The sequence below is a fragment of the Argiope bruennichi genome, chromosome 10 (assembly GCF_947563725.1).
Source record: "Argiope bruennichi chromosome 10, qqArgBrue1.1, whole genome shotgun sequence".
In the NCBI taxonomy this organism is placed as follows: domain Eukaryota; kingdom Metazoa; phylum Arthropoda; class Arachnida; order Araneae; family Araneidae; genus Argiope; species Argiope bruennichi.
In genome coordinates, this window is record NC_079160.1 from 119,655,125 (window position 1) to 119,668,836 (window position 13,712).

The 13,712-nt window shown below is 29.3% G+C and overlaps 1 protein-coding gene across 1 annotated transcript in view; it reads left to right on the top strand.

Annotated features, from left to right (window-relative positions):
- The first annotated feature begins 245 nt into the window (after positions 1-245).
- Positions 246-13,712, top strand: part of LOC129989267 (uncharacterized) — a 28,825-nt gene continuing 15,358 nt past the window's right edge. The window contains exons 1-2 of the mRNA XM_056097673.1: positions 246-270; positions 11,086-11,189. Of these exons, the coding sequence (XP_055953648.1) occupies positions 11,088-11,189 (102 nt within the window). The 5' untranslated portion in view covers positions 246-270; positions 11,086-11,087. The remainder of the gene's footprint in view (positions 271-11,085; positions 11,190-13,712) is intronic.

Genomic DNA, 13,712 nt, shown 5'->3' on the forward strand with positions numbered 1-13,712 from the left:
ACATTCTAGTTTCAACAATAACATTCAATTTCATTCAAAATTTCAGTATTATTTTACAATATGTGTGACATTATACATTAAGCTTTTAATAAAAAATTGTTAAAACAAAAAGTATGTTTTTATTTTTAAATTATGATTTTTATTCAATTTCTAAACTTATAAGTTTAGTATTCTCACATATCAATAATAAAATGTTCCTAGATCACATGATTCCAATCGGAATCAAAACTATGTTCACTATTTGTCCATATTAAATCAAGTCACAGACGTGTGAGTTTTTTTGAAGCACAATGACAGTTCTAAATTTCATTTCGTGTAATTAAAAGTTGTTGAAACGTTTGTCAACTATATATTAGTAACTATATATGTAAAAATAATTTAGGTGTTTGGCACCAGTCTGTTGTACCTTAACTGGAACCATTTCAACCTAAAGTTTGTGTTATTTTTTTAATGGATGAATCGTGGTTTCTATGTTTTGTTTTTGTTAACCCGGCACAAGCTAAGAACTCGTTCAGGAGCACATGCCGGAAAACAAACCTCCATTCCTTTCTTCCTGTGGTTTCAAATGGAGGGAATGTGCATTAAAGTAACTGGTGGCATTTATGCTATATCTATTCAAAAAAGCAATTAAAAACATAAAAAAAATTCACAGTAAAATCTGTTAAATATTGTTGTTTTTTCATGAAGTATTAAAGGATTCATACGGATGAAAAGCCACTGGAGGGAATATACATTAAAATAACTGGTGGCATTTATGATATATCTATTCAAAAAAGCAATTAAAACATGAAAAAATTTCACAGTAAAATCTGTTAAATATTGTTGTTTTTTCATGAAGTATTAAAGGATTCATATGGATGAAAAGCCATATGAAGAAATTTTTTAGAAGGTGTTTTAACAATTGACTTTACCATGCAAAACACATTTGTAAAACATACTGAAATGCATGAAACAGGGATATCTTCTCCCATTCAGATTCAGAAATGTTCTGAGTGTGGAAAAGAATTCAAATATTTAACTGCATTGCGCAGACATAGAAGCATTCATGGAAATGCTGAAATCCACAAGTGCGATCATTGTGGCAAAATTTTTTCTTTAAAATCATGCCTCACACATCATTATTTGATCCATACGGGAGAAAAACCCTTTGAATGTGAAATTTGTGGGAATCGATTTAATAAAAAGAGTGCACTTCTAAAACATGCTAACACTCATATGACTGGAATACCACCTCCTGTCCAGCTTTCAAAATGTCCTGAATGTGGGAAAGAGTTCAAAACTCATTCGGCAATGTCAAAGCATAAAAGAACTCATTTTGTAGATGTCAAAGTTCATAAATGTGATCTATGTGGCAAAAAGTTTACTACTAAGTCAACTCTCAAACAGCATTATATGAGCCATACAGGGGAAACATTGTTTGAATGTGAAATTTGTGGAAAACGATTTAATAAAAAGAGTACGCTTGTAAGACATGGTATGATTCATGAACCTGGATTATCCTTTGATGCTCCGATACAAAAATGTTCTGAATGTGGAAAAGAGTTTAAAAGTTCTTCTGGACTGTTCAAACATAAAAGGGCACATCGTGAAAATGCCAGAATTCATGAATGTGATCAGTGTGGCAAGAGGTTTTTTGATATTTCATCCCTTAAATACCATTATAGGATCCATACAGGAGAAAAACCATATGAATGCGAGATTTGTAAAAAGTGTTTTCATCTAAAAAGTACGCTTGTAAAACATACTAAAAGGACTCATAAGGTTTGAGTATTTTCTCCCATCCAAATACAGAAATGTCCTGAACATGGGAAAGAGTAAAAAGTTCTTTTTCGTTATTGAGACATGAAACTACTTATTGTAGGATTGTCAAAGTTCATAAATGTGACAAGAAGTTTTCTGTTTTACCTCAAATAACATTATATGATCTATATAGGTAAAAACAAACAAATAATTCTAATGTAAAACTTGTAGGAAACAGTTTAATAAAACAAGTTAACTTGTAAAACATGTTAAAATTCACAAAACTTTTATATCTTCTCCCATCAAATTGTAAAAATATTCTGAATGTTGAAAAGAATTCAGATATGCTACTGGGCTGTGCAAGCATAATAGTACTCATTGCAAAAATGCTGAAATTCATGAATGCAATCAATGTGGCAACATTTTTTTATGAAAATTCATCCATCATGCACCATTATATGATCCATACAGGGGAAAAACTGAGCAAGTGTCTGATTTGTAAAAAGTGCTTTAATCAGATAGGTTCATTTATAAAACACATTAAGTTTCAGGAGAATGGACCTGGGATATATGAATGTAGTCCAATTTCTAAGTCTTCAACATTGTTAAGATATAAAATGATTCATTTTAGAAAGAGCAAATTAAAAAAGAAATATCAATGTGACAAAAAGTTTTCTGGTAATTCTGCTTTCTAATCACATTACACAATTCAAACTGGTTAAAGACAATAGGAATGTGAAATTTATAGGACATGATTTATTAAGAAGTTCATTTAGTGAATGTTGTTTAAATTATGCAAGAAAGTTAGGTCTAAATTGGTACAAAACTATTTCAGTAAAATGTGCTATAATATAAAATATATATATATATATAGCATAATGATGTTTAAAAAAATATCCTTTGTGTTCCTTAAAATAAGACATTGAATATTTTATTCTAAATATAATTTGATTTCAATATTTTTTAGTTGGTAGCTTGATTGATTCTTAAAATCTTGTTGTTTATCGAAGCTTATGTAAATAAGCATAAGTGGAATACCTTTTCTGTAATTATTTTATGCTTTGAAAACTGCAATATCTCAGTGCTAGCCAAGTTTCAAATTTAAGATTAAATTTGAATATTGTATAAAATATTTAACTAATAATTTGAAAGATTTGAGAAAACTTACTTTTTAAAGAATTTTGCTTATATTTGTTTTATTTCTTTTTCAGTTAGTTAATTTATATTTTGGAGGTTACAGTTACCTTTATCCAACTTAAAATTCAGAATCGAAAGATGGAGAATTCACAACTTTATGTAATCAAATATCCATTATTGATAAACTCATTTCATAATATATTAATTCAACTATAAATATCATGCTTTATTCCATGAAGAAAATTCATTTGATAGCATAAAAATAATGCTATTTTTATCATAGAAATGTAGTTTGATTTACTTTATATATGTGTAAAATATGGCAATCATTAATGATCAACTCATATATTAAATATTTCTTGTATATATAATACATATTTACTCATTTCATACGCATTCAATATATAAAACATTTTGTTGCTTTTTATAACATTTTGTTTTGATATTTTGTTTCTCAGATAAGTTATGAGAAATTTGAAAGTTGTACAAGTTTACGGGGAGAATCGGGAGGAGTGGGACATATTTAATAGAATTTTTTTACTTCTCTAGTTTAGACATATAAAGAGTGCAGATTCTAAGAATCGGATAGTATGTTCTCTAATTGATTTTTTTTTTTAAATACAAAAACTAAATACAAACAAATAGCTTTTATTTGCATGGTTCAAAATTGTAACATATTTTACTATACACCTCCAGGTTACCATGACACCGAATGAACTGGGAAAAACTTTGAAAATACAGGGAATTTAAAAATCATTTATAGAACAGAAAAAATGCTAGGAAATTTGAAAATTTCTATAAAAACTGGAAAGTACAGGATTTTTTTTTATCTAATTTTATCTTTAAAAATACAAATCTCTTTAAATATTGCAAAAATAAAAGATTGTAGCCAAGACTTCAAAAATGAAACAACATCATTCATAGCTGTGTAATCTTGAGAACACTCTTTTCCAACTTGCATCACTTTTTTTCTATATGGATCAGTTCAATTTCAATTTAAGAGGTTGTTGTGCTGTGTGAGACAATAGAACAAATTCTTCTGGTAGGGATAGCAATATTTAATCTGAAGCTTCATGGTGGTATTTAGTGCCTCAGCTATGAATATATTGAATGGTTTGTTTATTATTTGAGAAATTGTGCGCTTATTCAGAGTGAGATTAGATTTTTTTTTTTTTAAAGAATATGCTGCACAAAATCCATATTTAATACATATTAGATGCAAGAAAAAAAAGAAAAAAATCAATCCTGACTTTGCTGAATATGTTAGAGAAGCTCCACAAAATCTATTTGCTGTTCTCTTTGTAAAAAGATAATAAGCTTAAGTAATATGGGGGAAAAGGCACCTGCCAGTCATGCCAAAAGAGGAAAACAACGTACCAATTCAAAAAATAAAAATCATCATTGGTATAGAACTTTGTATCTAAAAGGAATAAAGGAGGACACATCAAGTCAAGTCAGAAAACATCAAATTTGATATCCAAAAATAAACTGAATTCAAACTTTTTAGTTCAAGAAGAATAATCTAAAGCTGAACTTTTATGGTTATTGAAACTTGTTGTATTATGTTTGCCCTTTAAGGCATTTAAAATATATTGGAAATATTTCATATATATTCACTGATAGTGAAATAGCCAAAAAAAATTGCATTAGATTGTACAAAAATGTCATACATTTTTTTGCTATATATTAAACTTTGCTACATATTACTTTATTTTTTCAACAGCCTCTAAAGAAATCTTTAAATAATAATAATAAAAATCTATAATATGCTTTGATGAAGCTTTGCACCACATTTCAGGAAAATGCTAAATTAATCTTATTGTAAAATACTCATTTGAATCGACCAATAGAATCTCCAGAAGATATTGAAATTCAGTATTTTTGACTGGTGAAGAATTTTAAAGAAGTTGTATCAAGTTTGGATATACAACAGTTACTTTTAGAAATTAGCGTGGATGGACGAAATGTAAATTAAAATTTTTTAAAACATGTCAAAGAACAATTTTTTTTTTTTTTTTTTTTTTTTTTTTTTTTGAAAAATGACAGTAAAATTTTAGAACTAGGTTATGGACTACATATAATGCATGGAACATTCCTGGAAATGACAGGTTCTGAATTTACATTAAATTTTATACTATCTACTGGGTAACAAAACTAGATGCTCTTAAAGTTTTTGTTAACATAAAGAAATACACATATTTAAGTAAAAAGAAACTACTTGAATCTGTTGCAAGTGATAATATTGTAAATACTTATCAGGATAAATTAAAATTAGCTTCTTTTATTATGTAGATGAAATTCTTTAGCCATTTCTTTAAAAAATTCAGACTTATGAACCAATGGTGCCTTACTTATATGAAAATCTTTTCATTATTAAACAGTTAATGAAAAATACTGTCAAAAGAAACATAATCGAAGAAGTAAAACATGGCATTAATTTTTATAGAACTTAAGGATTCTAAAATCTAAGACAGAGAAAAAATGGAGAAATTAAATACTAGCTACTTGATTTCTAGTGGACTGAAGCTGTAAAAAGAAAACTTAGTAGAGTGTTTTATATCTCTGAAGAATACTTTAAAAGAAATATTTCAAAGGATATCCAAAAAATTATCTGTTTTTCTATCTGCATCTTGTTTAAATCAATATTTATTGAAGAACAATGCAGTTTTATGTGAAAAAGCTGATGACTGAAAAATTTGCAGAAATTGATGCCCAAATATATAAACTGGCAAAAGAAAAAAGTGGAAAATAAAAATAATGAATTTATTTTTGTAATGTTTTTTGTTAAGTAATTATTAAATGGTTTGTATCTTAATAGCAAAAATGTTATTTTGTGTTTTATTTCATTTAAGTCCTTAATTTTGTATGACTTACAATTTGAGAATATGAGAGGTGATCAATATATCGCCTCCACCTCCTAAATATGTAAATTTTGTCTTACTAAATTCTAGAAAATAAGTGAAGAGAAATTGCTTTTTGCGATATAAAAATATAAACATTAATTTAATCTACTATTATTTTGAGTAATGTAAAATCTTTGCTTAATTTCCTTTCATATTTCACTCGTAAAAAGTATGGAGTATTATTATTCCATTATAACTAGCATTTAAGTATTATTTGTGCATTTCTTCTTATGTCGCATACACATACAACTAAAATACAGCATTTTTTTTAATTTATTTATTTGAGTGGCAAGCCAGACTTCTCTTACATGAGAGAGGAATAGAACAAAGTTTAAGAATATTAAATTTAATAAGTATTGTGTTTTGATGTTCTTTTCATTCAATGATTTATGATTTTAAACATATCAAACGAAAGCTGATTTTGAAACCTTCATTAGTGTTGTCACATTGTGAAAAATTTTCTTTTCTTTTACAACCATTCCCACTGATTGCAATGTATTATATTTTTCTCTTTCTGGATACTTTTCCTTAAATATGTAACAATGCATAATGATTTACAATATGTATTCCTATTTTACGACACAGATATTAACAAAAATAAAGAACAGAACATGTTTAGAGTCACTTGTGTTTTTAAAGGAATTTTTTGAAAAAGAATGGAATTTGGTTTTATGCTTTTTGTTTTTGTTAAGGGAAGCCCCTTTGTTTGCTGTGCATTATTTCTTTATGTTATTTATATATATATATATCTCTTATATGACCTAATAATTTATACTAACTTAAATTCATTTAATAATTTATATAAACTAAAAATCATTAACTTGCTATTGTATTATAAAACTCCAAAAATTATAATATTTTCTTAATAATATTTTTAAAAAATGAAAAATTTGAATTTTTAGCATATTTTATAAAATGTATTGAAATATAATAGGGATGTCTCATTCCACCTTAATTGATGTTGCTTCATACCTCCCGCTGCAGAATTTTTTTTTAAATTTGTATCACATGAAGTATACTACATTTAAAATTAGTAATTTTTTTTCGTAAACTATAAGTTAAATTACCACTTAATTTGATTGTTATGTTACAAACAATATATCTTTGAGTTTGCTACATGTTAAAAATATTTTTGTTTTACAAATAATAAGACAAAAAAATCATTGAAAAAAAATTAAGAATTTGTATTTACTCCTGAGGCATAAAATTAAGGGTTTCTGTGTTAAACACAAACAATATTGTAGCTGTTTAAACAATTAGGATAAAGCAAGAGTTTATAGTTTCTCCTCTATCTAATGGAGAAACTAGAAATAAATATTGCTGTGTGAATTCTCCCCTAATTATTATCCACATTAATTTCAAAGAAACTGTAGATACCGACACCGACTTCAGCATTATCTTCCAGTTTTTCTATCCCTTTTGTATGTGCTGCTTAAAATTTAAACACACACACACACACACACATATATATATATATATATATATATACTATTTTCCTGTTTGAGAAAACAAGCGTTGTCCAATGAAATGAATAAAAATTCAGTTATTATTTCAATTTTGAAAATTTTTTCTTTTTTTTTCTCACCTTAAGTTACATTAGATATGATTAATATTAATAAACACATAACAATATTATTGTATCGTCAGGTCATTAAAATATTTAATTTAAAAAAAGGCTTTAATAATGGGGTTTTTTTTTTCCTTTCTTTACTTATTTATTTCTCAGTTATAAACAAGTATTTTAATGCTTAAATATATATATATATATAAGATAAATATTAGAAAATTAATCAGGATTTAAATTAATTTTATATATCTTCTAAGTTTAATTTAAATCCTAATTAATTTTCTAATCTTTATCTTAATTTAGTCTATGTTAATTACATTCTAAAATATTTTCTTATTTTCTGATCCAAATTCTACTTTTCTGTTTAGTTATTTTTAACACGCCCTCTAAAAAAACTGCTGACTCCTTTTTTCCTCAACGCCATGAGTAAAGAGATAACAAATAAGGCATAAGATAGGGATAACAAATATGCATTTCACTCAAAGATACCTATGATTCTCTTTCCTAAATCTACATGTATCAAAGAAATCCCTATCAGAATCTCATACAAAAATCATTGAATGTGAAAACTTGTGTTCACCATATTTGAAGTATTCTGTACTATAGGAAGAGAATATATGTTATGGGAAGCTTTCGTTTCCCGATTGAGTTTATTAAATTTGTGGAGTCGAGTTACCTCCACTTCAATGGGGGACATATCTCTGTTGGAAGATACTGTATCGGGAAGATGATGGCTAATCGATTCAGACTTACTTCCCTTTCCCTATTGACGCCATTGACTTAGTCATGAGTTTTAACTTAAAATAATGATGTGTGAAAACAATATATGGAATTTTTCGATGATTAAATTGTAGTAAAAATTTTACTGTCAGTACTATTTTTATAGACGTTTTAGCTTGATTCCAGGACTCGCCGATGCCGAAACACCGATACCTGATTAGCCGCGTCTTCCTAGCTCAAGCAGTGCTTTCTGCAGTCCTTCTGGGGAGATTCTCCGGATCCAATTCGCCTCGTGTGCTGCTTAGGTGTCGCCTCCGAGAGTTAAGCAGGGTTCACATGAGGTCAACTATTGCGTGCAGTAGGAAGTTACGTTTATTTCAGAAAAATCATGTGACTCTAATCGGACAATGGTAAATCGTTGTCTCGGTGAGACAACCTTTTTCCATTGACCCATTCGGTTAACGTGATTCTGCCTGAAGCAGCGTTCAGACGAGGCCAACTATTACGCGCAATATTAAGTCAGCCTACTTTACAAAAATTAATGGGACAATGGTAAATAGTTGTCCCAATGAGACAACTTTTGCCATTGTCCGTTGAGGTAACGTGATTGTCCCGAGGCAGGCGTGACCTTTCATTGCGTGCAATAGTTGACCTCGTCTGAACGCTGCTTTATTAGTTCTAATCGCAGTCCGTTGTGCTTTGAAATAGCTATTTTTGTGTCTTTTTATTTTGGAAAGACTCCATTCACTCCCAAGCTTCTTCCGTATGCCGAATGATCCATCCAGATATTGATAGCATGTGTTCCGTTCTCATCACAATAATTAATAATTTTGTGATGGTGCTTAAAATTATTTTGCTTTCCTGTTATTGTGGTTCCTCAACAAGTTATTAAGTTAAGAATTTCAAGAACTTTTCAAAAAAATATCTGTCTCTAGCATACGTTCCTGGCTCATTAAATGAAAGAGTATAAGTGAATTCATAAATAATATCATTATTTCTTTACAGCAATTTAAGATTTATATAGTGCATTCATGATTATATTTTGAATTGCATATTTAAATTATGATATAAAATAATCCTTTTAAAGTAATATTTAAAATATTGTAACTTTTAAAATCTTTTATCAGATCTATTATTCAAAATGTATTCTTAATATTAAAATGTGTTTCATTTGAAGTTTACATTAATTCTATTAAGAACAGAAAAGCTGACTGACCCTACTAAATTAGATTTATCTAACCCTCAGGGTTTTAAGTTAAATGATATTAAATAATATTAATAATAAATTTGATATTACTACAGTTAAAAATTAAAGTGGACTTGTTAGTGAAGGGAAAAAAAAAATAGTAATCTATGAATGTAATACTTGTTAATGACACGTAATATTTAGAATAAAGTAGTAAATACCTCAATGGAATTTTTCTTTACATTTCTGATTATAATTAAATCATCTTCTGTTATCTCTTGTGTGAGAACATTTTCCTGTTTCAATGTGCATGCGCAAATGTTTAGTTTCATACCAACACAAACAAAATTACTGATATGTGTCAAAATTAAGAACTTATTATCCACTAGAAAAAATTAATTCATGAATAATAATTAAAAAAGCTTTTATTTCCCATTTTTTTCTCGCATAAAACCCAATTTTAGTTGGTCCGTTGTCTCCGGATATAAGAGTTAGTTTTTTAATTTTTCTTCATGATGATGTCTTGATAGGTGTCATCACACGTGTTCAAATATAGCAGTGTTATTGAGATGCGAGTATATGGTCAACCTGCCGATCAATAAGCTTTTTATCCCGTATATTCTGTTCTCTTTAGAAAAATATTCCTGAATGGGAGTAGAAAGAGAACCAGAATTACATTTTCCTTCTCGATTTTCTAATTTGTAAGCCATTGAGAGTCACCCACTAAAAATGCTAGTTAGCTACGCAGTGTAACAAATGTTTTTATACCATTTATTTCAATATTAATATTTATTATGATGGTATTTGGAATCTCATGTTTATTATTTTCATATTCATATGTTTTATATAAAATTATAATTATGTTGATATTTTATAATTGTATGAGTTCAATTTACCAATCCACTATTCTATTCCTAAATTGATAATTCTGATGAGCCGAGTTTTTACAATTAAATTCATTATATGCAAGCTTACTCAAGAGATAATCCTCACCAAGTAAAGACTATCAGCTCAGTTTCTGCAGAAAATATACTTTTTACATTATACATTTTATTATTATTATTTTGATTAGTATTTTTATTTTTTCCACGAGAATAACTCTTATATATTTTTATGTCTTTAATTTTCTTATTGAATTGGATTTTCATATTAATTTAAACGTAAAAGAAGCATAAGTATTCCTTTTAATATATTTTTAATCTCATACTTGGATACCACTGTTAGGTAGAGTTATGTGTCAAGGGTTTGGGTTGCAGTTCCACGTCTTGCAGGGAGAGGGACATTGAAATGATATATCTTAATTTAATTTAAATCCTATATAAGTTTCGAATTTTTATCTTAAATTAGTCCATGTTAACTTCATTCTAAAACGCTCTCTTATTTCGTGATCCTAATCCCACTTTTTTGTTTAGTTATTTCTAATACGCGACTGTACTCTTTGAGATGCTTTTTCATGCAATGAAAACATCGTAGATATATTTTAGCAATGCATGTCTTGCCTTTTCAACTCCTTTGTGACTCTATGAATGCACTATATTAAAGGAAATGGCCTGGTGATAGATAAGATTAGATGCTGATATACTGGAATGCAGTTTATGAAGATCTGTTTCGACTGTAAATCTGGCTTGGATCAAATATTTCTATGGAAAATTGGAGAATGGTGGGGGGGGGGGTATCGTTCTTATCATATGTCTGCATTTCAAAATTTCAAGATTTGTTTAAATTAACATTTCTGTAGCCAAACGGAGTCCAAATCGTGCTAGCAAAACCTAGATATTTATCCCAAAGGTCAAATCAGAATGAGAGAAATAATAGGACGAGTCTGATTTCAGGAATGGATGCTGCCCAGATGGCGCGTGTGCTGGACGCACTGGACGATGACATCTCACTCCTCCACAATACAGTGCACGATTTGGAAGATAGGACGCTCCGAGCGGTAAGCAATTCATGTCTTGAAATCTCTATAGCATCTCCTAGTTCCAGAATTTCGAACTACTTTAAAAACAAAAAATTGGCAACTGAATGATATTAGGTAGAGAAATAGCATTTTTCTACAGAAAGTATAGAAATGAGACCTAATTTTCTTTTTCACCAAACTAAAATCTACTGGGTGACATAAGTTAGAATTTAAGTCACTGAATAATTATTCAATTGTCGGACAATGCTTTACATTGGAAAAATAATGAATGGAATGAAGATTTATTAATACTCAGTTGGTTTCCTTTCATACAGAATAACACAACTATCTGACAAAGAACTACATTTTTCGTAGCATTTTGTTCTTTTTTACGTGGCATGACAAATAAGTGTTGTTTATTGATAGAGGGAAAATTTGGCTCGCTGTTTGGTAATTATAACCATGCATAAGTGATGGACCAATCATGATGACTCTCATTGGTTTTCCACTGCAGCACATTGCTATGACAACTGGAGAACCAATTAATTCTGAAAAACTGTTCTATAAAATTCGATTTCATCCCCCATCATTTCTGCGCAAACGCTTTGTGTGCTTTTTCAATATTATTCATGTTTGGAAATTTCTGATGAATTTTTGAAATGCTGGATATCTGGAATTTAATTAACTCTCAGTTCAACTAATTAAATTTTATGAGTAACTCTGTTCTTACACTCATCTCTATATGTTAAAGCTTAACAAAATAATTGTTATGTAAGTTTCATACATAATAAGATGCTAATCTACGCGCAATTTGACGAAATTTATCTTGATTTGGTGTGACAAAGATAATAGCCAAATATTTACTTTTACGTTATTGGGCCTGAAGGAAAGTTTTGATAAAGAAATTATGCTGATGGATGCTAATCTCTTCTCACCGAATTATTAAGCATTTTCACCTTTTAGTTTACAAAACGAATTTTGCGTTATCGATTACAATTTCAATATCAAAGTTTTGATAATATTTTTCCCGCACTGGAATTAATTAAAAAAATTATATCCTATCCATCTATAAATGTGCGTACAGTAGTTTATCAACAGACGAGATATAATTGAAAGTATGTGTTTAACTTTTACATCAAACTTGTAAATGTGTATCAAATTTTAACCCAAATCCCTCACACTTGGATAGTTTGTCAGCTTATTATGATTCTTTATCTATTTGCATTTTTGAACATAACTCATCAACATCAGTCTGTAGTTTTCACAACAAATTTATGTAGGACTCAGAAATCACTACTATTTTAGAACGCACATTTAATTACATTTAGCACGATTAGGATATATATATATACATTAACATAAAAGAATTGAACATTCAGTAGATTTCGTCGAATACGTCGTGTCTCGTCTCGTCTTTACTTTCGTCCAGATCCGTCTGATCTGACACGTCTTTACTCTCGTCCAGATCCGTCTGATCTGCCACGTCTTTACTTTCGTCCAGATCCGTCTGATCTGCTCTCCGTCTAACCAGCGTCAACTCCGTCTAACAACCAGCAGATGGCGCTCGCCAACAGGCGCTCGTCACTACATTCGGCGATCCTGACGTCTCTTTCGTCCTCGAAAGTTAAAGTAGAAAAATCTGAAAGAATAAAAAAAAGAAAACAGTATCTGGATAAAACAATAAACATTTTTTTTTCTTTTAGTCTGAAGACCATGCTTTCATGAAATCGGCTGCTCTGGAAGTTGTATTTGGTCCGTCATGACATCCAACTTTTTCCACGTCATAGCGATCCTTAGGTTTAACCTTAACAATCCGATATGGTCCATGAAACTTTGGTCTTAGTTTGAGTCCAGTTCCAAACTGCGTCCGTTGTATGGCCACTAATTCACCAAGTTTGTAGACGCGCGCCACTTTTCTTCGTTTGTTGAAACTTTTCCGATTCTCTTCTTGCATCTTCAAAATGTTTTCCCTTGCTTCTTCTCTCATATTATTTCGATCTTCCATCATTGCTTTTGTGTATTCTTTTTCCAATATTTCCTTTAAATGTAAATCAGTTGTATCTTTTAATTTTACTCCAGTTAAAAGATCAAACAGGGTAAACTTTGTACTCCTTGAAACAGTACTATTGATTATTTTTTGCACTGATGCAACATGTTTATACCATTTGGTAGGGTCTGTTATTGAGAGTTTTGATAGAATGGGTATTAAAATTTTATGCATTATTTCAATTTGCCCATTTCCGCGAGGAATTCCAGTGCTAATTTTGAAATGTTCAATATTTTCATCCTGACAGTATGTTTCAAATTCTTTTGAAGTAAAAGCTGAACCTCTGTCTGTTATTATTCTTGTCGGATTTCCAAAAGTAGATTGTTGAAGCTTAAGTTTAGTTATTGCATCCTGAGTAGATGTTGATTTAACCGGATACAACCAGACAAATTTTGTAAAAGCGTCGACTATTGAAAAAATATGCTGATAGTTCTTATTTGTAGAAGGCATAGGGCCAATGAAATCTACGTGATATGTACTTAAAGGCAAATTTTCTTTTGGGATCGGGTTAAGGA